This window comes from Planococcus citri, chromosome 5 (assembly GCF_950023065.1).
Source record: "Planococcus citri chromosome 5, ihPlaCitr1.1, whole genome shotgun sequence".
NCBI classification, from domain to species: Eukaryota; Metazoa; Arthropoda; class Insecta; order Hemiptera; family Pseudococcidae; genus Planococcus; species Planococcus citri.
In genome coordinates this window covers 9195600-9220042 of record NC_088681.1, presented here as the reverse complement: position 1 = coordinate 9220042, position 24443 = coordinate 9195600, and the positions used below count along the sequence as shown (strand labels likewise).

Sequence of the window (24443 nt, the reverse complement as noted above, 5' to 3'; positions counted from 1 at the left end):
GGAAGGGGTCAAATTGGGTTTTGAAACTTGACTCTCACATTGTATGCTGAAAATTTGGGCTCCCTAGGTCAATTTCAAGAAGAGGGGATCAAATATAGTGGTAAAATGTGGGTTATTCCACCTTAAATGGGATGGAAATGACCTACGAAGCTGAAATTCGGATATGTTGGTCACAGTAAGAGTATAGTTATCAAAGGTACCATGTTGGATTCTTTTTATCAATTTGGAGCCATATTGTGCCCCTCCAAAAAAATGACCTTTCTGTTATTTTCAACTTTGACCCTCCCCACTCCAGGAATCAACTCCAGCTTCCAAGAGAACCCCATTCTTAAACATTTACTTTATTTTATCCATTAAATCAGTGTTTCCAGATTGAAAAAGTGAAAATTCAAGTGATAACATTGTTTCTACCCTGTTTCCCGTACAAAACACATAAAATTATATACAAATCAGCACATAAATACATTTATTTCTGTGATAGAAAAACAAAAATGTATAAGTATGAAGCGAAACCACTTAAAAGTTACGTTTGTATTATACGTATACACTTATTACATTCACTCTTATACAAGTTATAGGTAGGAGGGACACCTAAGTACATATTTCGTGAAAAAAAGACAAAAAGGAGAACGAGAATCTGGAAATCATCTCGTCACAAGGAAAGTATTCAGATAGACGAGTACAAGGAAGAGGAAAAGTACCTATACGAATCAAGTGTTTTCGTGATCATGTATGTACTATACATATAAGTATGTATTAATCATTACATCGAGGTGGCAGATAAAAATGAAAAAAACAAAAAAGTATGAAACTGTCGACTAGTAGCAAAATAATCGACCAATTCACAACGCTATGCTGATAAAAGTACGTAATACAAAATTCGTATTCATCTTATATAACTTAAAAACATACATAATATGTCGCTACTACACAAAGATATACGTCGACTTGGGTGTGTGGGCTGTAAAAAATCTTTTCTTTTTCAAAAATGCAAGAAGGTTATTGAAAAAGTTGCGGAGTAATGCCTCAAGCTCGAGGTAAAAAGTTTGCATTCAAAATTCGACTTATCGAAATTTTTTTTTCATAGCTTACATTTTTCCAAAAATACTACGATGGAATATTTTTGAACCCCCTTGGCCCTTATATATATATTTTTTTCAAAATAGCCCAAATAAATAAATAAAAGGGTTTTATGAGGTCAAACCTGAAGCATCATTCCTCATACCTTTTTCAATAATTTTCACCAAAATTTCAAAAAAAAAAAAAATAATTGCGACACCCTATAATATATATACAACGACACAAAATGACATGCTAACTTAATATTTTATTTATCACAACAACAACATCAATAATAACAACAACAAGAATTATAATAATAGTACATTTACTATACACGTATATTAAATAAAATACATAGTACATTTTTTTACCTTTAATGTCGGGGAGGAAATGGGCAAGGGAGATGGAAATCAATTAGTGGTAAAAATTAACGATGGAAGAGAAAAACAAGAGGGGAGGTTTTATATATATACGAGGAAAACAAATTTATAAAAGAAAAAAGGTGTAAGCAGCGAGCAGTAACAAGTGATAGGGTCGTTATTAATTAGTTGTACGAAAAATGATCAGTTGTGGGGGACAGAGAGTCATTTAAGAGAGGGGAAGAGGAGAGGGATATATAATTACTCGTTTATATCGCGTGTATTGTGCAGATGGGGAGGATGAGGGGGAGGGGTCAGACGATGATGTAGAGTTCGTTTATAATTGGTTGTATGTAGTTGGTGTAGTTTTTCTTTTTCGTGGTAATAATGAGGTTATTTAATTTTTCACGTTATTAGAAACGACGTACGAAGGATTGTGGGTGGGGGGGGGGGTGGTATTTTGATATTCTTTCTATACTCGTGTGAAAAATGTAGAAAAATAAATTCTTACTGGAGGTGGTTGGGAAATGCTCAACGTTCGAGTAAGTAGCTAAGTACCAAATGCAGTAGGACGTTTGTTGAGAGAAGGCTTTGCGAATGTATGTTTTTCTCGTACATATATATATGTTCACGACAGCACACTTATGAACCCATGTATGGGTTAATCTTGCATAAGAAGTGAGCCAGTAGGTTTACCAGCCTGGCTCACTTCGTAAAGGCTAAAGTTACATAACAAGTGAGCCACCTGTTTCAAACTAGTTTTGTCAAAGTTAGCTGCGCGCACCAAATGTTTCTCAGAGATGTTCGCTAGATGTAGTACTAACATGAGGCCTATAGAATAGGAAGTACTGGTCGGCATACCCAAAGCCCTGTTGAAATTGGGTATGCACGATGATAAATTTGACTAATGATTTTTCTGCATTTTATTGCTCTATGGGAATACTGTTGATACCAAAAATTTTGATGTGGTTCAGACTTTTTGACAACCAAGCAATTTTCACAAAATTCAATATAGTTCAAAAAATTTTTAAATTTTTTTGAAAAAATTTTCTCCAAAAATTTTTTATTCTGTTTCTTGATACAGATGAATTATATATTTCAATGACTGTGCAATTAGAATTTCGATTAGTTAATTAGAACAGAAATTGAAAATGATTTTAAAAATTTTGAAATTTTGAAAAATTGGCTCATAAGCCTACCGCGATGCCTATATATATATATGGAGAGAATTTGCAAACCCAACAGAGTGTCGAAGTCGGTGTCGGATTATAAAGCTGCAATAATATAGTAATGTAATAAAACGTAGTACGTACAAACTAAACCTACATAAAGGATATGAAAATCTAACCTTGTACGAGGTTTAGGTTAATGGTTGTTTTAAATGTGGATTTAAACGTGGAACGTGGATTTTGTAATCGATAGCATTTCCCGACAAATTGTGGTTAATTTTAACGAATTTCAAAGCGTTTATGGCCAAGGTGAAGTGCCAAAATTGAGACGTTAAAAGCCACCTTACTCGTATACGCCGCTGCACCGAGCCGAGCCGAGTCGAGTTGGCGTTTTATGGTCTTAAAAGTAAGTAAAGGCATATACCGAGGGCATGAAAAGTGTCAGGTTTTTATCGAACAGCCTTCAATTTTGATCGGATGCTCGGAAAATAACGTAGGAGGTGGGTTTTGGTTCGGAGGAGTTTGATTTTCAGATAGAGAAGGCTTTTACGGGGCTGGGAAGGAGGATTAGATGTACGATTTATTGTTATTTTTGGTGTAATTTTTTTGCTTCGTGACTAATGGAGGTCTATGTTGAGGAATTTTTTTAATTTTTTGACATGGATATGTTTTTTAGACCGGGATAATTATGTCCAAAATTTTTGAGACCCGATTCCTCATTACACTGGTCCACGTCACGCCGATCCATATAATGCTGATTCGCATCATTTTGTATGTACTGAATTTGAAAACTTGAAAAAAAATTGTAGAATTCTCTACGTACAAGACTTCGAAACACTAGGAAGAAACTTTGTTTAATTTTCAACAAGAAAGCGTATTTTGAATTTACCAGTAATTTTCCGTAAATTTTTGGTAAGAATTTGGTAAATAACCCATAATCGTTGGCAAATTATTGGGAGTTACGGATGGATTCCTGGTATGTAATATGGAGTAAATTACTATAGTCATTTTTGATAAATTACTGGTAATTTCTGCATTTTACTGGTAATTTTTGGTAAATTACCGGTATTTTTTGGTAAATTACCAGTATTTTTTGGTAAATTACCGGTATTGTTTGGTAAATTACCGATATTTTTTGGTAAGTTACTGGTAATTTGAGGTAAGTTACTGGTAATTTGAGGTAAATTACTGGTAATTTGAGGTAAATTACTGGTAATTTGAGGTAAATTACTGGTAATTTGAGGTAAATTACTGGTAATTTGAGGTAAATTACTGAAAATTTTTGGTTAGTGCAGGTAATGTTTGGTAAAATGACGGTACTTTTTGTAAAATTATTTGCAACTTAGCATAATTTACTGGTAATTTTGCATACTTACCTCAATTAAGTATCGCAAAAAATCTTTTTTTTTGATTTTTTCAAAATTTGTTTGAAATTTTATTAATTTTATCCTTTCAGAGTTTTCATTTTTTTAAATTTTTTCCCAGTGTTTTTTGAAAATGCAAAAATTTTGACATGAATGAATTTTAATTTTTCTACCATTTTCACCCTCATTTTAAAATTTTCATTTTTTCCAACTCTCATTGCAAAAAAAAAAGTTTTCTGAAAATACTTGACTTATTTTTTGGAAAGTGGGGGGGGGGGGGGGGGTGAGGAGGGTGATGAGAGGAGTGGGGAAGTGGGAAGGGGGGTTAGTATCAGATTTACCGCCACTTGAATTAATTTGACCCACCATCCTCATTTTCTCGAAAAATTAAAACATTTAAATTTCTGGCAAATCTTCAGTAATTTTTGCAAAATTACTGGTAATTCTTAGTGAATTAAGATCTGGTAAAATTACTAGTAATTTTTGGTAAATTAGGTAAGTACTGGCCATTTTTGATGCGTTATCTCCTGGAAATTTCTCTAGCAAGTTGATAAAAATGTTATTTTGGTAAATTACGTGGTAATTTTTTGGTTAATTGGGAGGTCATTTTTTGGTAAATTACAGGGTAATGTTAGGTAAATTGCGGGTAATTTCTGGTAAATGACGGGTAATTTTCAGTGAATAACGGATAGTCTTTTCTCGATAAATTACGGGTAATTTCTAGAAAACTGAGGGTAATTTTTGGTAAATTACGGCAACTTTAAGTAAATTGTGGGTAATTTCTGGAAAATTACGGGCAATTTCTGGTAAATGACGGGTTATTTTTGATAAATGATGGGTAATTTTTGGTAAATTACAGGAATTTTTGGTAAATTACAGGTAATTTTTGGTAAATTACAGGTAATTTTTGGTAAATCAAAGGTAATTTTTGGTGAATTACAGGTAATTTAACAATTTTTGGTAAATTACAGGTAATTTAACAATTTTTGGTAAATTACAGGTAATTTTTGGTAAATGACGGGTAATTTCTGGTAAATGACGGGTATTTTTTGGTAAATTACGAGTAATTTCCAGTAAATTACGGATAGTGTTTTCTCGATAAATTACGGATAATTTCTGGAAAACTATGTGTAATTTCTGGAAAATAACTTCTAGTAAATTGCGGGTAATTTCTGGTAAATTACGAGTAATTTTTGGTAAATCACATGTAATTTCTGGTAAATTACGGATAGTTTTTTCTCGATAAATTACGGGTGGGCTGGAAAATAACGAGTAATTTCAGGAAAATTACGGGTAATTTCTGGAAAATTACGGGTAATTTCTGGAAAAATGTGGGTAATTTTTGGAAAATTGCGGGTAATTTTTGGTAAATGACGGGTAACTTCTAGTAAATGACGGGTAACTTCTGGTAAATTACTGGTAATTTCTGATAAATGACAGGTAATTTCTGGAAAATGACGAGTAATTCAATTCCGGTAAATGATGGGTGATTTTTGGAATATTACTGCTAATTTTAGGTAAAAACTGGTGATTATTTGTAATTTACTTGAAGTTGTGAGTAAATTACTGAAGTTTTTGCTGAATTAGGTACTGGTTATTTTTGGTGACTTACTGAAAACTTTTTTAGCAGGTTACCAAATTTTTTTTCTGGTAAGTTACTAGAAATGTTTCTGATGAATTACTGGTAATTATTGGTAAAGTTGTGATAACTTTTCGTGGACATCTGTTGATTTTTGGTAAATTACTTCAAAAATACTGACATATTTTTTAGTACATTACTGGTAGAATTTTTGTTGATTTTTTGTAAATTTTTTATAATTTTTGGAAAAAAGCAAGTAAGAAAGTTTGACACAATTTCGGCAGTTGAAATTTTCAAGTTCTTGAAAGTTAGAAACACCCCCCTCCCTCCCCCAAAAAAAGATTTGATATCTGAATGTATATTTCAAAGGAGAAATTTCAAAAACTGTTCATTTTTTTAGACTTTTTGAGTGTCTGATATGATTTCAAGATTTTTTTTTGGAATTTTTTCAAGTTTTCAAAAGTCAGTTCAAATAATACGAATATTTTAAAATTTAATCCTTCTGTAAAAATATTTGAAATTGATCAAATCTTTTTCCAAAGTATTTGAAAATCTGATATAAGTAATAAGTAGGTATTAAAATGTCACACATTTGTCATTTTTCAAAGTTTTCAAAAGTCTTACAATTTTCTCCAAAGTTCTTAAAAGGCTGACAAAATATTGTAAAATCAGAATATAAGTTTGCTCTTGGAAATCGATCGAAATTTTTTCCAAGTTTTCAAAAGTCAGCGTGACGCAGATCAGCGTTACACGAATTATGCATCAACTAACTCCCAACACAAAAACCATGTTCATGTCCCGTGTCGAAGTGGACCAATTTTTGTTTTGAAAATTTGAATTACATTGAAGGAAACTTCCAAATATTTCGTCCAACACTTTCGAGAATTTGGAAAGAATCAATAAATTGTTTTTCTCAGGAGAGGATACTTCACCCCATTTTTCTTTACTAGATTTATTTAATTCTGCTGTAAATTGTCAAAGCTGGAGTCAAAAAAGTAGAAATTTATAAACATTTTTATAAACTTTTTGGGAGCTGTGTACGATAAAAGCTAGATGAAATAAGGGACCAGTTATTGTCAGTGGAAAGAGAGACGTGAAAGATACAGACTTAAAAATCGTTCTAAAAACACCAAAGAATCTAAAAATACACTCAGAATAGATATTGAATTCTTTTTACAAAATCTACATATTATAGAGTTTCATTTAATTTTTTTCTTCATTTTTTCCCTCATTATTTACAAATTACAATAAGCTAAACACAAAGCGTCAATAATTGACCTAGTCGCAACGAATAGCAGAAAAAAATGATAATTTCTCGCATTCGTCATCTAAAATATAGTACCTTAAAAACCTATACAACGTACACAAAATTCAAGTAATTTTTCCACGACAGTTAGTAAAATCACTTTATTTTATTTCGATACCATTAATAAATATGGTCTTTATCACATAATCATTCAGGTATATACGCCTAAACCATGGAGAAGGGAGGAAGTGTTCGTGACATGGTGCTGCTGCGTAGGTATAGATAAATGCTTACCTACAGTGAACAAGATCCACACAAAAATACAGTATAACAAAAAAGAGTAATACGAGTACAAAGGATTGGAGGAAAACACGAGGTACCAACATAAAGATTGAGGAATTTTCATCTACTTAGAATTTATTGGAGGAGAATACCTACCCTAAAATGTATACCTACCTATATGTCTAATAGTGTACTAGTTGTGTGTAGTATATTGGTGCCAGAGTACCTACTTATATGTAAGGATAGACTGAAGCTGTATAACGAAAATACATAGGAGAATGTGAGGTCCTAAAGATGGTGATAGACGGCGGCTAATGTGTGTGTAGCTGGTTTACCAATCGAATGTTAATACGCGGTAATAAATCTTTGGCGTGTACGTTAGCCAATGATTAATGGCGTATGGAAATTTATGTATAGTGTATATTTTCGAGGACGAATCATATACCAACCTTCATGGTTTATTTGCTCTCCTCGAATACATACGAGTATATATCGCACGTATATAGAGTAATTGACGATCTAGTTATTTTGGGCTTTTGCTTTTCATTTCGTTTCGCCTCTTTATTGTTTCTGTTAGTACCTATAAACTCTATGAAATCTCTTATATCGCATCCAACCAATGACGAACGTGAAGTCGTGAACGCTATATCGGTCGTTAAAAATAATATCCAATTTAAGGCCAATTTACCTACTTAATTCGAGGGTTGAGAGAGTACGAAATATCATCATCGATGGTTAAAGAAATTGTATACTAAATTTTATTACAAATAAACGCCATTGTCGGGTGTTGATCGAATCGTCGCCTTGTTCTCCTACGTTGTGTATTAATAACGTCTTCGAGTCCACTATTAAACGATTTTTTATGACGATTTTCAATAGGGGTTTGAATTATTGCCGATATATTTTATAGCGCGAAATTTACTCGAAGTTTGTATTTTTAGAAATTTTATTTCCTCGTGAAAAAATACGACGACGACGTAAGGACTTTTTCGAGGGTATTGTCTAAATACTTCGTGACCAGGAATTGGATGTTGATTAGATTTGAATTTTACTATCCTTAAAAAAAAACTCCTTTCAATTGTGTAACATTTTTTTCAACGATTCAAAATCTCATCGAATTTATCGAAGGTTAACTAATTGGAAACGAGAGAGTTTTAGAACTTTTTTGACCCCTTAAAAAGATGAATTAGATATTCAGTCTTGGTTCGGATGATAATAGGTGAAAATGTTCCCATTGATCATATTTTTTTTTTACAAACTGGATACTACATGATTTACTTTTTAGATTGGAAGGAGGAGAGGGAGAGGGGGGATCTTCATCAAATTTTCTACTGAGCACTTTATCTTGAGATGAACGGACTGTCATGTCATGTCATGTCGTGTAATATTTTAAGCACTCGAAAGATCACCAAACATGGGGAATCTCTTGATCATTCAGTCACCAATTTTATTTCATTTTTCTCAGCAAAGATTTCAATCCCCTAAATAAAAAATTGACGATCTAAAGAAAAAAGTCGATGGATTTTGACTAAATTCAGCAAAAACTTTCATTTTGAGTTGAAAATCACCCAAAAAAATGTTTAGGTTCGGAGGTAATACCCCTGGACGGGAGATTTGAGCGCTCAAAGAGAAGGAATTTTGGAAAAAATCGTGGTTTTTTCGCACCTGTGGTTACACAACCTTTTTCGAGAAAAATGGTCCAGTCTCAAATGAAAGTATTCGGACCACTTTAAGGGCTCTACTGAGTGGTTAAAAATTTGCAAATCGCGTATTTTTTGGATAAATTCAGGTTTTTAAGATTTTTTCTTGGATATTACTTACTTATTCGAATTATTAATTATGCCAAAATATTGGAAGTATTTTGAAACGCAGTGGTACCAATTTTTTGGCCATTTTTGACAATTTCAAAAAATTGAAAAAATGAAAATGCACCTTCTCCCAGGGCTTAGATTTTCTCTCCAGGGGTATCTTCGGAGCTACAAATTTTTATTGGTAACTTTCAACTCAAAATAAAGATCTCTGCTGAATTTTGTCAAAATCTGTTGAATTTTTTTTCGACGATTCACCTTCAAAAGGACATTTTGTGTGCGAATTTCCATCGAGTGAGGAAAAATGTGTTTTTTTGAGCACCAATTTTTTCAAAAAAATGCTCTAAAGTTAACTTTGATGAATAACTAGGGCCACTTGTACGACTCTCGTTCAAGGTGTTGAACTCAGTTTAACCAGTCAAAAACAATGAGTTAAACTTGGTTCAGAATTTGAACGAGGGTGGTACAAGTGCCCTCTAATGATTTTTGATAAATTTAAAATTACCAACAACATATTTTTAGCTGAATTATATAGGCTACTGGCTCAATTTGCAGCAAATTAATGGTATTTTTTGGTTAATTAGGGATTATTTTTGGTAAGTTATGAGTAGTTTCTTGTGAATAACAAGTGATTTTTGATAATTTCGGGTAAATAACGGGTGATTTTTGGTAATTTTTGGTAAATTAGGGGTTATTTTTGGTAAGTTACGAGTAATTTCTGGTAAATTACGGGTAATTTTTGGTAATTTCTGGTAAATTACGTGTAAGTTTTGGTAATTTCTGGTAAATTACGGGAATTTCTGGTGATTTATGGTAAATCACGGGTAATTTTTGGTAAAATATGGGTAATTTCTGTTAAATTACGTGTAATTTCTGGTAAATTACGGACAATTTCTGGTAAATTACGGGCAATTTCTGGTAAATTACGGACAATTTCTGGTAAATTACGGGCAATTTCTGGTAAATTATGGGTAATTTCTGGCAAATTACGGGTAATTTCTGGTAAACTACGGGTAATTTCTGGTAAATTAGGATAATTTCTGAAAAATTACAAGTATTTTTTTTGGTAAATTACGGGGTAATTTTCGATAAATTAGAGGTGATATTTGGTAAATTACGATCAATTTATGGTAAAATATGGGTAATTTCTGGTAAATTACGGGTAATTTTTGTGAATTATGGGTAAGTTTTGGTAATTTCTGGTAAATTACAAAAATTTTTGGTAATTTTTGGTAAATTACGGATATTTTTTGGTAAAATATGGGTAATTTCTGGTAAATTATGGGAAAGTTTTGGTAATTACAAGTAAGTTTTGGTTATTTTTGGTAAATTATGAAAATTTTTGGTAATTTCCAGTAAATTACGGGTAATTTTTGGTAATTTCTGGTAAATTACGGGTATTTTTTGGTAAAATATGGGTAATTTCTGGTAAATTACGGGTAATTTTTGGAAAGTTGCGGGTAATTTTAGGAAATAGCGGGTAATTCCTGGCAAATTATGGGTAATTTCTGGAAAATTACCAATTTTTTTGGTAAGTTACAAATAATTTCTGGTAAATTACGGGGAAATTTTTGGTTAATTACAGGTAACTTTTGGTAAGTAACGGGTAATTTCTGAAAAATTACAGGTATTCTTTTGGTAAATTACGGGGTAATTTTTGGTAAACTAGAGGTAATTTCTGGTAAATAACGGGTATTTTTTGTTAATTTCTGGTAAATTGCGGGTAATTTTCAGGTAATTTCTGGTAAATTACGGGTAATTTTTGGTAAATTACGGGTAATTTTTGGTAAATTACGGGTAATTTTTGGTAAATTACGGGTAATTTCTGGTAAGTTTAAAGTTTTTTTTTGGTAAATTGCCTGGTTATTTTTCAGTAAGTTACGGCCTACGGGTAATTTTTCGGGAAATTACCGGTAATTTCTGGCAAATTACTCGTAATTTTTAATAAATTTTGGTAATTTTGGGTAAATTACGTGTAATTTCTAATAAATTGGGGTAATTCCTGGTAAATTAATCGTAATGTCTGGTAAATTACGGGTTATTTCTGGTAAATTACAGGTAATTTCTGGTACATTACAGGTAATAATTTGTGATAAATTTCAGGCAATTTTTGGTAAATTACAGTCTGGAGGTAATTTATGGTACCTAAATCACTGGTGAATGTCGGCAGACTTTTGGTGATTTTTGGTGTATTACAGTTAATTTTTGACGAACTACGATCTACAGATGGTAATTTCAGGTAAATTGCTAAAAAAAAGCCCAATTTTTTGTCAAAATTCCAAAAAATCTTGTGTTTCTTTTTAAAATGAAACTTTGACATTTTCAGTGTTTTTTTTCCTCTCAGAACTTAAAAACTTTTCTACATTTTTTTAATACTCGTATTTTTTATTTGAAAACGCGAAAATGTTGGTTTGAATTTATTCTAATTTGATCAATTTTTGCTTGATTGAAACATTCTGCTAAAAATCTCATTTTTTTCACCTATAAAATTCCCAAAAGTCTTGAAATTTGAAAAATGTCGTCTCAAATGCTTGACTTTTATGCTACTTTTGCTGATTGTTCTGTTGGGTTAGACCTTGTCCATGCTTTGTAAAAATATTCAAAAAAAAAAACAAAAAAAAAACTGATGACTGAGTGACCAATAGATTCCTTTGTTTGTAAGTTTATTAATTCTATAATTTTCAGAATATCTGTTTTGATTCACTGGCTGTTGAATTCAGTTTTGGTCTATCGGAATATCCGTTTGGTTCAAATATTGATTTTAATGTTTAAAAAACTGTTCTATTTTCAATTTTGCTGGATTCATTTTAGATTTAAATTAGTATTGATTTTTGATTTTGGTTTCAAATTCTATCGGCTTCGGTATCCTGTTTTCAAACCTATGAAACGATCACGACGCGACGTAATAATTGAATAGCTCGTTGAATAAATGAACATTATAAATTTTCCATAATAGTACGAGTACCTTCTGTATCCCTCTCTACTTTGTTATTCATTTTCATTCAAGCGAGTTGGTTTTCTTAACTTGACCTATTCAGTCAGACCTCTTATACAAAATTTGATTTTTCGTTGTTTTCACCATCCCGCGGCATTAATCCGAACTCTGGGGAATTTCCAAGTAAAACCTTTTCTATTGTTTGACGAAATACTAAATAGGTAATCGTAACCTTCAGTAATTAAGGAAAACATCTTTGTAGTGACCCTTAAATTTACATTTTCACGTTGGCTAACTACAGGTCACGTCTTTGACTACCTAAGCTTTAATTATCCAATTCTCTCATTAAGAAAAAACTAAACGAAAAAAAAAAAACTAATTTCAATCTACTAGAAAATTTTCCATCGGAAAATTAGCGTTCACGATCCGTAAGGTTTCATAGGGCAGATAGGTATACAAAACAGAAACACGAATTCTTTATATTAGGTCGTTCACATCGCTAGCAAGGATCAGGAGGGGAGTTAGGTAGAGGAAATGATAAAAATACACCGGTAACGATCATATCGTCGAGATGAGGGTGTTTTTTAAAGGTAGTACTTTCGAAATTCGTATGCAAAAATGATCTCTTATACCGTTGGAAAACTCTTTTCGAAAGTTTTCTACAACACTTTCCAGCAAGAAATGCGAACAAATACCTGAGTAGGTATTTATAACGCTTAGTATATCTCTGAAGGAAACTATATAGTCTTACTGTTCTCGCCGCGAAAGTTGAAAAACTTGCACAACGCTGGTTGGTGAAATTTTCACAATTTACTCCTACTATACCTATGGTGTCGATGATACGTATGAAATTGTTCGCTGGCGGGTTTCTCAGGCGGCGGCGCGGGCGGCCAACTTGGAATCGTGGTTATAAAGCCGTTTTTCGCGGTAAAGTTTTTCTTCGGATGATGTAATGTGTAGGTATTTTTGTTAATATCATTGGATTTTGAAATATTTTGAATGTTGGAACCACTCGAGATTTCTCAGAAGTATATTCGCGCCGAATTCGATGAAGTTTTTTTTTACTTTTTTTATACTTGGGTGGCTCTTCTTTTACTGAAACAACAGCACCATGAACACCAGTCTCATTTTCTGTAAAAATCAGCCAAACGAAATTAAAATTAAGAAAAATGAAAATATCATGTTGTCGACTTGAAAAATGCGAATTTTATGGTAAACGACGATGAATGTGAAAGGGCATGGGAGGATAAGGTGTTTTTTTGCTCTAACCTCTACCAACTTGTTTTGGGGAAAATGACTCGCTGCTCCAAAGGATATCTAGTATTTGCGGTTTTGTTCACATTTAAGCCATTGCTATTAAAATCAAAGACCAATTATGTAAGGTTCTGCTGAGAAATATTGAAAGTTTGCAAATTGTTTTGGGAGGGGGGGGGGGGGTGGTGAATTTGCGAATTAATTTTTTTTCTCCGTATACTTCGAATCACTTATGCCAAAACGTTGAAAGATATTGATTCTTAAACTGGAGAACATTTTTGGAATGCAGCAATGGATCCAATTTTTTTGGCTGGTCATTATTTCAAATTCCAAAAACATCAGAAAAACATCCAAAAACTTGTTAATTTTTTTCTGTTTTCTGAAATTGGTAACAATAACCAAAAAATTGCCATTTCAACATTTTTTTCCAGTTTAGTAAATGATCACTCCATGATTTGGCTTACTTAATTAAAGCAAAAAATATTTCAGGATAAAATATTTTCAAAAAAAATTTCTCAAGTTTATGTTTGAATTTTTGTTAAATTTTTGAAAATCTATTTCATGAAAAGTATAAATTTTTTCGAGCAAAATGAACTGAGGTGAATAATTCCTTCAATTCAAGTTTTGAGTCATTTTGGAGCCTCCGTGCAGCGATTTTCGAATTTTCCTCAGAAATTTCAAATCGCTCTGACAACGCCAAAAATGAGCTTTACTATCTCTTGGGTTCCTGGAGGGCTTATTGGACGCTCTATTGACCATCTTAGGTATCTAACTATCGAAGAATTTCAGTGCTTAGTAAAAATTGACAAAATCTAGGTTTTACCAAAAATTGACTAAAAACTTGATTTTCAGCAAAACGGCTGAAAAAATCTTTGTTTTCCACCAAAAATAAAAAAATTTCTTTAAACTCTCGCTTTTTTATCCAAAGTTGTCGAAGAATCTTAATTTTTAGTTTAAAAACCCTTTTTTATTTGGCTAAATTGCTCAAAAATCACAATTCTTGGCAAAATTGCTCAAAAATTACAATTCTTAGCAAAATTGCTCAAAAATGTCAATTTTCAACAAAATTGGTCAAAAATGCCAATTTTTTTTGGCAAAAACGCTTACAAATTCCAATTTCTAGCAAAATTGCTTAAAAAATCTCGCTTTTTTCCAAAAACTGCTCTAAACTATCGCTTTTATGCCCAAAATTGTCAAAAAGATACAATTTTCAGTCAAAATTGCTCAAACTTTCAATCTTCATCAAAATAGCTCAAACTTTCAATTTTTATCAAGATGGCTCAAAATTCCAATTTCCATCTAAATTACTCAAAATTCCAATTTTTAGCAAAATTGCTCATAATCTCAATTTTTAACAAAATTTTTCGAAAAAATCCAATTTCTAGCAAAATTCCTGAAAAAATCTTCCAAAACTCTCGCTTTTATGCCCAAAATTGTCAAAAAGTTTTAATTTTTAGTCAAAATTGCTCAAAAATTCAAATTTATGTCAAAATGACTCAAAGTTCCAATTTTTATCAAAATTGCTCATAATTCCAATTCTTAGCAAAATTGGTCAAAAGTTGTTCAAAAATGTCAATTTTTTGTAAAATTGCCAACAAATTTCAATTTTTATCAAAATAGATCAAAATTCCAATTTTCAGCAAAATTGCTCAAGATCTCAATTTCTAGCAAAATTGCTCAAAAGATCCAATTTCTAGCAAAATAGCAGAGGAATATCGCATTTTTCCGAAAATTATTTTAAACTTTCGCTTTTGTACCCAAAATTGTCAAAAAGTTTCAATTTTTAATCTAAATTGCTCAAAAATTCAAATTTATATCAAAATGGCTCAAAGTTTCAATTTTTATTAAAATTGTTCATAATTCCAATTCTTATCAAAATTGTTCAAAAGTTGTTCAAAAATGACAATTATCAACAAAATTGTTCAAAAATGTCAATTTTTTGTAAAATTGCCAACAAATTTCAATTTTTATCAAAATAGCTCAAAATTTCAATTTCTAGCAAAATTGCTCAAAAATTTTAATTTATAGCAAAATTGCTGAAAAAATCTCGCTTTTTTCCGAAAATTGTTCTAAACTCTCGCTTTTTTGCCCAAAATTGTCAAAAAGTTTCAATTGTTAGTCAAAATTGCGCAAAAATTCCAATCTTTATCAAAATTGTTTAAAAACTCAAATTTATGTCAAATAATTCTAATTCTTAGCAAAATTGTTCAAAAGTGGTTCAAAATATGTCAATTTTTAAAAAAATTGTTCAAAATTGTCAATTTTAAGTAAAATTGCTAACAAATTTCAATTTTTATCCAAATAGCTCAAAATTCTAGTTTTTAGCAAAATTGCTCAAGATCTCAATTTCCAGCAAAAGTGCTCAAAAATCCCAATTCCTGCTGAAAAAATCTCGCTTTTTTCCAAAAATTGCTCACTTTTATGTCCAAAATTGTCAAAAAGTCTCAATTTGTAGTCAAAATTGCTCAAAAATTATAATCTTTCTCAAAATTGCTCGAGATGCCAATGTTTAGCAAAATTGGTCAACATTTCAATTTGTAACAAAAATGCTCAAAAATTCCAATTTCTAGCAAAATTTCTGAAAAAATCTCGCTTTTTCCAAAAATTGCTCTAAACTTCCAATTTTCCCCCCCAAATTGTCAAAAAATCTCAATTTTAACAAAATTGCTAAAAATTTTCCATTTTTAGCAAACGTGCTAAAAAATTTCGTATTTTTACAAAAAATTGTCAAAATTTTCAATTTTATTTAGCAAAAAGTTTTTAAGCATCTCACTCATTTTCCAAAATTTCTTAAAAATCCTCGCATTCTGGCCAAAAAAGACCAAAAAGCATTGTTTTTTCGACAAAAATTGAAAAAAAATTTGTGGCCAATTATTTGCAAGAAAGTTTTACTTTTTGCTAAAATTGTAAAAAATTTACGTTTTTGAAAAATCTACATTTTTCTCCAAAGATTACCCAAAAGTGTCTCTTTTTGGTCAATAGTTTCCAACATTTCTACTCATTGCTAAAATTGAAGTTTTTTGCAAAAAGTTCTCTCTTATTCAAACATTTTGATAGAAAAATTGTACTTTTTTTGCCAGAAATTCCAAAAAGGTCTCACTTTTTGCAAACATTTACCAAAAGTCTCTCTCTTATTTTCCAGAAATTCTCGAAACTCTCGCTTTTTCTACAAGAACTTGCTGCCAACGATTGCCAAAAAGTCCCACTTTTTGTTAAAGTTTCTCAAGTTTCGTTTTCTGTCAAAAATTACCAAAAATGCTCACTTATTAGCAACATTTCTTGCAAAAAATTTTGAAATAGTTCATTTTTCCCACAAATTGGCCACAAGTTGGTACTTTTGCCAGAAATTGTTTAAAAAAATAACCTTCATTTTGCTACATAATAAATTGTCAAAGTCTGTCTTTTTTATCAAAAAGTTTGCACAATAGTTCATTTTCTTATAAAATTAATAACCACAAAACTTTTGGTCCCTCCAAACATCAAACAAGCTCTTTCACCACAAAAAACTATTCAGCCTTGGAAAACTCTATCTCAGAATGGCCCAAAACTAGTGAAGAATTTATCCTCATTGGTTCATTTTGCTGAAAAATTTTTCCATTTTATGAAAAGGTTTGAAAATTGCCTTTAAAACAGCTTTTTTAAATTTTCAAGAACTCTCCAAAAATCCAAAAATGAACTTCAAGATCTGAAGGTTTCAAGGCGCCTTGTTTCAATCTTGCTTGGTTTCGTTTAAATTGAAGAGTGAGTTGAAAAAATTTTCTATATAAGTATCCATAATTCGATGCAAAATGGTGTACAGATCGTCAATGAGAGCAGAACGGATCAAGTTCAGCTTATCCTCCTATGCCCTTTTTCTCGCTCTATTTACTCGTACCTTCTGGTTAGGCAGTTGAATCTGATCGAGGATGTATTCGGAGAAGGTGTCGGTCCTGGAATCGAGTCCATTAATGTATACCATTGTGCTACAGGTTTCCTCGGATTATCCAACATATCCAGCCAGTGATCTCGTCCTGTACCTATGTAACTTGTGCCAATACCTACACAACCCATCAGTTCATCGTATCCGATTCTATAGCAGAAAAATACACGCAAAAAAAAAAACGATATAGAATGAAAGTTCTTACCATTTGGTAGAAGAAGTACATACTTGGTATTTATTATCATTAAATTTTAGATACATAGTGATACTCGTACGACGAGTACAGTACATTTGATCAAACGTAGCGTGTAAAATGGCCACACATACCTGTCGTAATCGATTACTTTCACAATAAGACTGACTTCTTCGATATTCGACGATGGCACATCAAATGTTAAGGCTTCGTTGTAAATGGGATTCAACGTGGATCGTTTCACGCTCGTACGTTTCTTTCGCATACGTTTATTACCGCAAATCAAATAAACTTTTACGTACGGATCTGTAATGAATAAAAAATCACCATCTTTAGATTTATCTACCGCCATAATACGAGTAGCTCGAAAATAGAAACGCGTCCGATGCTAGAGTAAAAAATGCTAGTGCTATGCTCGGTCTTCGGTGTGTTTTTTTTTTACCCTCTTGTAACGTGATAATCGACAAAATACCGAAACGTTGTTTTCGCTATGTAAATTAAAAAATTTCTAATTAACTTGGGCGAATGACCCAAGAGCACAGTGTCTAGTCGCGGTCGTAACCAACCGTTCGCTGCCCTATATGTGGTAATTCAACCTTTAGGTCTTTGTACGACCCGGTAAATATGCTCCCAAGAGGTAATTCGATACTGATAATGTAAAGCTTTCATCAGTGTGGAGCTTTTTTTTTTTTAAAGAGAATTTTCAAGTTTTATGCCCAGTATGAGATGGGAATTTTTGCATATGGCGAATGAAAGATGTGAGGATGTTTGATAGGTTCAATCTTTATTATTTTTATACAATTTCATAATGAAAATATTTTAATAATTAATAAAATATCATTTTATGCAAATTACTCTGTTGGTAGTTCTGATGGGATAAATCACCATGAAAACATGTTAATGACATTCTTGCAATTGTTTTTCATAATTTCATTCATGCTTTTGAAAATTTTCAGCTTCTCTAGAGCCAGGCATCATTTCATGTCGAATCAGCCCAGTTTTTGTTTTTGGTCCTCCGATTTTGCTCGAAATTTTTGTCTAGGTTTCTCACAATATTAGGAAAGAAAGAAAATCGACAAGTTATACCGTTGCCCCTCTAACCTCTCTCGGGGCAGCTGGTTTTTTTTTTCAGTACGTAATTTAAATTTTTCGTCAAAATGCCCAACTTTGATAAGACCCGCTCGCGACGTTTTAAAAATATTCGAGAGTATTATTAGTTTCAAAATTACATGCTAAAAATGTCAAAAGTTCAAAGTTTGGTTTTTTTTTGAGATCTGGTTTTACGAAAGTTCAATTTTCAAAAGCGTGTCTTTCGAAACTATAATTTAAAAATTTGCGCGTAGTCACAAAAAAATTGAGATTTTTGAAATCTTTATAGGATGACTTTGCACAAAATTCATTGAAAATTGAATTTCTTAGAAACGGTTGAACCAATTTTGATCAAATTTGAAATTTCGTAACTCGGCTACTAGCCGGATATTTCGTCATCATCATCATGTTCCAAAAGCTCAAAGCTTCCAAGTTTATCGAGCGAAAAAATTTTATTTCAACATTTTTTAAAACTTATTATTAGGTACCTAGATAATGGCTGAACCTAATTCGATGAAACTTGAAATCTTACTAAGTCTGCACGATTCCTACAAAGAAGTAATACGAATACGACCCTCAATTTTTCGAATTGATCAATTTCTTGAAAGAACCATTCGCCAACGATTCGATCGTTCCTTCAATTTATGTATCAATTCGTTCGCGATTGATTCACAAAAAATGATTCAATTCGTTTGGGAATGATTGATCAAAAATTGAGTTGATGAATGGATTCGTTCGTGAACGAGTCACTAATACGAATCAATTCGTTCGCGAACGAGTCACTTGAACAAATCCATTCGTTCGCGAATAATTCATCAAAAATTGAGTAAACAAATCGATTCGTTTGCGAATAATTCATCAAAACTTTAGTAAATGAATCGATTCGTTCGCGAACGAGTCACTTATACGAATTGATTCGTTCGCGAACGATTCAACTTATACGAATCGATTCGTTCGCGAGCGATTCAGTTACACGAATCAATTCGTTTGCGAACGGGTCACTTATACGAATCAATTCGTTCGCGAATGATTCAGTTACACAAATCAATTCATTTGCAAACGGGTCACTTATACGAATCAATTCGTTCGCGAATGATTCACAAAAAATGATTCAATTCGTTTGAGAATGATTCATCAAAAATTGAGTTGATGAATCGATTTGTTCGTGAACGAGTCACTAATACAAATCAATTCGTTCGCGAATGATTCATCAAAAGTTGAGTAAATGAATCGATTCGTTCGCGAACGAGTCACTTGAACAAATCCATTCGTTCGCGAATGATTCATCAAAAGTTGAGTGAACAAATCGATTGGTTTGGGAATGATTCTTCAAAAATTGAGTTGATGAATTGATTCGTTAGCGAACGATCCAACTTATACGAATCGATTCGTTCGCTAACGATTCACTTATACGAATTGATTCGTTCGCGAACGATTCAACTTATACGAATCGATTCGTTCGCGAACGATTCAGTTATACAAATCAATTCATTTGCAAACGGGTCACTTATACGAATCAATTCGTTCGCGAATGATTCACTTATACGAATCCATTCGTTCGCGAATGATTCACCTAGGAATCAATTAGTTTGTTCAATCGCCAATTGGTTGTGAATGATTCGATTCAATTTGATTCACTTCGCTTGAAAAGAGATCAATTTCCATACAATACTTTCACAAAAACCGAATCAATCGTAAATTAATTGATCCGTTTGCGAATGATTCACCAAGAAATCAATTAATTTATTTGATCGCCAATCGTTCGTAAATGATTCGATTCGATTATAAACAGATCAATCGCTGTACAAAATATGTTTCAAAAAAGTGAATCAATTCGTTCGTAAAGATTTTTATTTTAATTAAATCTCTCCAGCGCTCCCATTGGCTTCCAATTTTTTTTTTGAAACTGAAGCAATTAATTATAATGTGTAACTAAATTGTCTGTTTTATTTTTTTTACAAAAAAATTCAAAAAATCTCACTTATTTTCAAATTTTGTCATAGTCTAGTTTTTTTGCCAAAAGGTTACTAAAGAGTCTCGCTTTTTCGACAAAAAGTGCGAAAAAGAAACACTTTTTTTTTGGCCACGAGTTTACCCAATTTTTCGCTACTTACGAAATTTCAATTTTTTTAAATAAAAATTGCCTGTTAGGTTCACTTTTTTGCTAAAAAGTGTTGGAAAGTTTCGCTTTTTTCCGAAAATTTCTGAGAAGCTCTGCTTTTTGCTGAATTTGCATTACTTGTCTCGTTTTCTGCCAGAAATAGCAAAATGTCTCCTCTTTAGTCAAAATTACCAGAAATTCTCGTTTCGCTTACCAAAAATCGCTAGAAATTGTCCATTTTTGGCAAAAACAAAATCCAAAAAATCTTGCTTCATTTCCCTGAAGATTGAAAAAGTCTTTCTTTTTGCGAAATGTTAAATATCAAAAATTCACTTTTTTTGCTGAAAATTGTCAAAAAAATTGCTGAATTGTGTCACTTTTCTGAAGGTTTTGCTCGTTGCTGAAATTTTCAAGGTCTCGACGAGTTTTATTGTTGATTATTGGGGAGGAGGGTGGAGGGGTTTGATGATTGGGGGGAGGGGGTTGATTTTCGATTCCACTAGAATTTTAAAATTTCTCCAGAAGGAGTGAAAATCAACTTGGCCAGATGACAATCGAGCTGTAGCTGATTCTCAAACTCTTTTAAAGTTTGATCCACATTTGAGCCGATTTCCAGACGGGCACTTCAAGCGTGTTATTTTGATCAAAATATTTAAATATGATAAAAAAAAAATCAAAAAATCAAAAATTTTCTGTTCGAAGGGGAATTCTTGAAATTGGCCGAATGGCTTTATCTTTTCTACAACTAACCAATCCCTTCGAATTCGAATTTCAAAATTTCCAGTGATTCTGAAGCCTCCAACGTGGTATTACATTCCTCCAGAATTGTCCAGAATGATAAAAATTTCTCCAGAAGAGGTGAAAATTAATTTGGGCTGCTGAAAATCGACTCGTGCGTTATTTTTCACCATGTTTAAAAGATTAAATCAAATATTTTTGCTCATAGAGAAAGTATTGTTTGCAAGGTTGTTCGCATCTTCTCTAAACCACCCCTTCCCCCTCCCACGTATCCAAATTTTCACAATTTCTGGATTCGTGCTCATTTTTTTCTAAAAAAAAAGGAGCTCTGGTGATTTTTTAAATTGTTCTGATTTTTGAAAATACATAATAAACATCCTAAAAAAAAAAAATTGAAAAGTTGGACTAATTTAAAACGTTTTAATCAAAAAATTAAAATTTTTGACAAAAAAATATTTTTTTTTGCAATTTCTGGTAAAAACTGAGACTTTGACGATTTACGCAAGAGGAAGGTTTTTTTGACAATTTCTAGGAAAAAAGCAGAACTTTTGAACAGCTTTTGGGAAAAAATGAGACTTTAGGATTCCCCCCCCCCCAAAAAAATAAACAATTATAAGCAATTTTGCTTTAAACCAAAAATTTTGGTCAAATATTTTTGAAAAACGAATTTCAAAAATTCCGAGCCATTTTGGAGCCTTTAGCACGGTTTTAAATTTCTCCAACAGATGAAAATCAACTCGGACACTTAAAAATTGAGTTATTGTTTATTCTCGACCTGTTCAAACGATTCACCCACATTCGAAACAATGTCCTGGAGTAATCAGACAACATTATTAAGAATAAAATTCAAATTGTGGGTGCAAAAGCCTCCTTCAGACTTCAGGGTATACCCACACAAGCCACTGGAATCTGCTGGCATATTAGGGCGATTCAGGGATGGATATTTTAAATAATTAAATCGACCTTTTTTGCATAGTAATGTCTAAAGGAGTTCTTTCACAATCGATAGCCACATTTCTTATTTTTCACTCGACATTTTTGATGGAAAACTCTTTTTTTTTTAAAAGAATCAATTACAAACGCCCATTCGGTCCATTTGAAGTTTTGTTTCGTAAAATTGCCAGCATTCTTGGTGGGAGTATAATTTTCTCGTTTCTAGTTTCACTAAAAGTATTCGCACTACCTCCGCCTCATCTACTTTTAGCCATTCTATTTGAAAGTATTTGAAATTTGGAACAAAATTTTGGAAATTCGATCGTAATTAATTGTATTAGCATTCTGCAGAATGAAATACGCGTTTTCGGAATATAAAATAGGTTTCATATTATAGTATAGTTAGGTAGGTACATAGGAATAGTACTGAGAGTGAAAAAGGTGACTGTGGACAATAGGTATGTCCCGAATACGTGTACGGAATGTTAGTCGGTTATGGTTTAGTATCGATTTTTGTAAAAACCTCCGCCATGGTTTCATACTTTTAAGCGACATTAGGGAATTTTTTTTAATCGATCGCCCATCCCTTGTAATATATTACGTAGCAAAGAATATCGTACTTACGCTTTGCTGGAAATTACTACTCGTACTACGAATAAATGAAATTCGAAATCGTCTCTCAGTTCAGAGGGGTTTTTCAATCGTGCAATTTATAAAACCATTGCAAAACTCGTACGATATTTATATACGAGTAGATAGGGACGAAAGTTGCATCAGTCTAATTACCTAATGTGTTAAAGTCGAATGGCCAAAGCTGAGCACATTTTTTTGTCGACAAATTGAGATTTTAAAGGCTACATTTTATATAAACGCTAGTGGGGCTGTCTATACTACTGTCTTTGAAACAAGAACGAGATTTATTTCGGTCGTGATGTTCCAAGTTATTAGGTTTATTGACTTTGCCTGTGAAATAGCGATCGAGAAAACTTAGTGTTCTGTTCTGTGGAATATTTTCAACTCTCGACTGTTTTAAAACGCGCAAGAAAAACGTAGGAGGGTTTAAATATTTTTGTTTCTTTGCCTTTCGAGTGAATTCCGAGTGGAATTAATTCTTTTATTGGAATGTTTTCAGATACCAGATCACATGGCGGCGTGATTTCGTAATCTTGTACAGTAAAGGGTAAGTTTTTGCGAATATTTTACAAATAATTTAGGTATTTTAAGGAGTATACAGTCGAATAAGTTGCCTACTTTTATACTGTTCAAGTGAGAGAAAGAGTTTTTTCAGGGCATTGACTGTCTGTAATGGCGTACAAATTGAACCTCGCTAAGTTCAAAAATTTCAAATTCGAGATTTTCCAATTTTTACCAAACTCAGTGGAGACTTTCAATTCGAGTTGAATGTTACTCGGCGAAAAATTTAGCTCCAGAAACGCCTCTGTTCACAAAGAGAGGCGGTTTACGAAAAAAATGGTGTTTTTTTTTCGCTCTAGCCCCAACACAACCTGTTTTTGGAAAAATGGTCTGGTTCGAAATGATGTTACTTTTGATATTTTACGTCGACCAAGGCCACTGTCATCAAAATCCAACACCATTTTCAAGGTTCTACTGAGCAGTTCAAAAATATACTTTATTTCACAACGAACATAAAAGAAAGAAAATCCTTCGTTTTTCGTTCTCTTATGTTTGAAAAAATGATCCTTGAATTTGAGATTCCGAAATTGGAAATTTTCTGGGACTCTTTCCCCTTCCTCCGTACCTCCTTTCATGATGATTGTATATTTTGAAATATCGAAACTAACTCACATTACCAATATCAGAAAAGTTTTGATGAGATATTTTGACCAAAAAAAAGTAAACGGGTTCTGCGCCAGGAATAAAAAAATCACAAAATTATGAAAAAAAAATTGAGCGAAATCGAAAGACATGACTTTCAAAATCGATTTTTTTTGGTCCAATTGACATATGGAATGACCCTTTTGCAACTGTGTTTTGCAATTTTGAATTTTTCGAATTAAAAACGTGGTTTATCATTTCTCAGACGGTCTTTTGACCAGAGTGTCAAATAATTCGACCGCTTCGAGCCTCGAATACGAATTATCGAAGCATTAACGTCTTGTAATGAGTTCGTCTGTTCCTCTCATTGAGGTAAAAACAAGAGGAAAAAAATCAATTCAATAAATTTTAACCGCTTATTGTCCATATTTCGGTACAAAATATCGATTGGGTTGCGGTAAAAAGAAAAATTCGAAACGTAAGAAAAAAATCTTAAACGTTTGTGTTTTTCACGCCATAATAATATTTTTTATTTGAAAATTACGACCGCATTTGAAGAATATAAAAAAGGTGGAAAATTTTTACAGTTCGATATCGTCAAAATGTATTTTTACTACTCTGCTTGTATGTAAGTAG

General features: G+C 32.2%; 1 protein-coding gene across 1 annotated transcript in view; it reads right to left on the bottom strand.

Annotated features, from left to right (window-relative positions):
- Positions 1 to 449: 449 nt before the first annotated feature.
- The window catches only part of LOC135848980 (synaptotagmin-10-like), a 286616-nt gene continuing 262622 nt past the window's right edge, over positions 450 to 24443 (bottom strand). The window contains exons 9-11 of the mRNA XM_065369095.1: positions 17305 to 17476; positions 16933 to 17127; positions 450 to 12935 (exon numbers count right to left, since the gene is read on the bottom strand). Coding sequence (XP_065225167.1) covers positions 12929 to 12935; positions 16933 to 17127; positions 17305 to 17476 — 374 coding nt within the window. The 3' untranslated portion in view covers positions 450 to 12928. The remainder of the gene's footprint in view (positions 12936 to 16932; positions 17128 to 17304; positions 17477 to 24443) is intronic.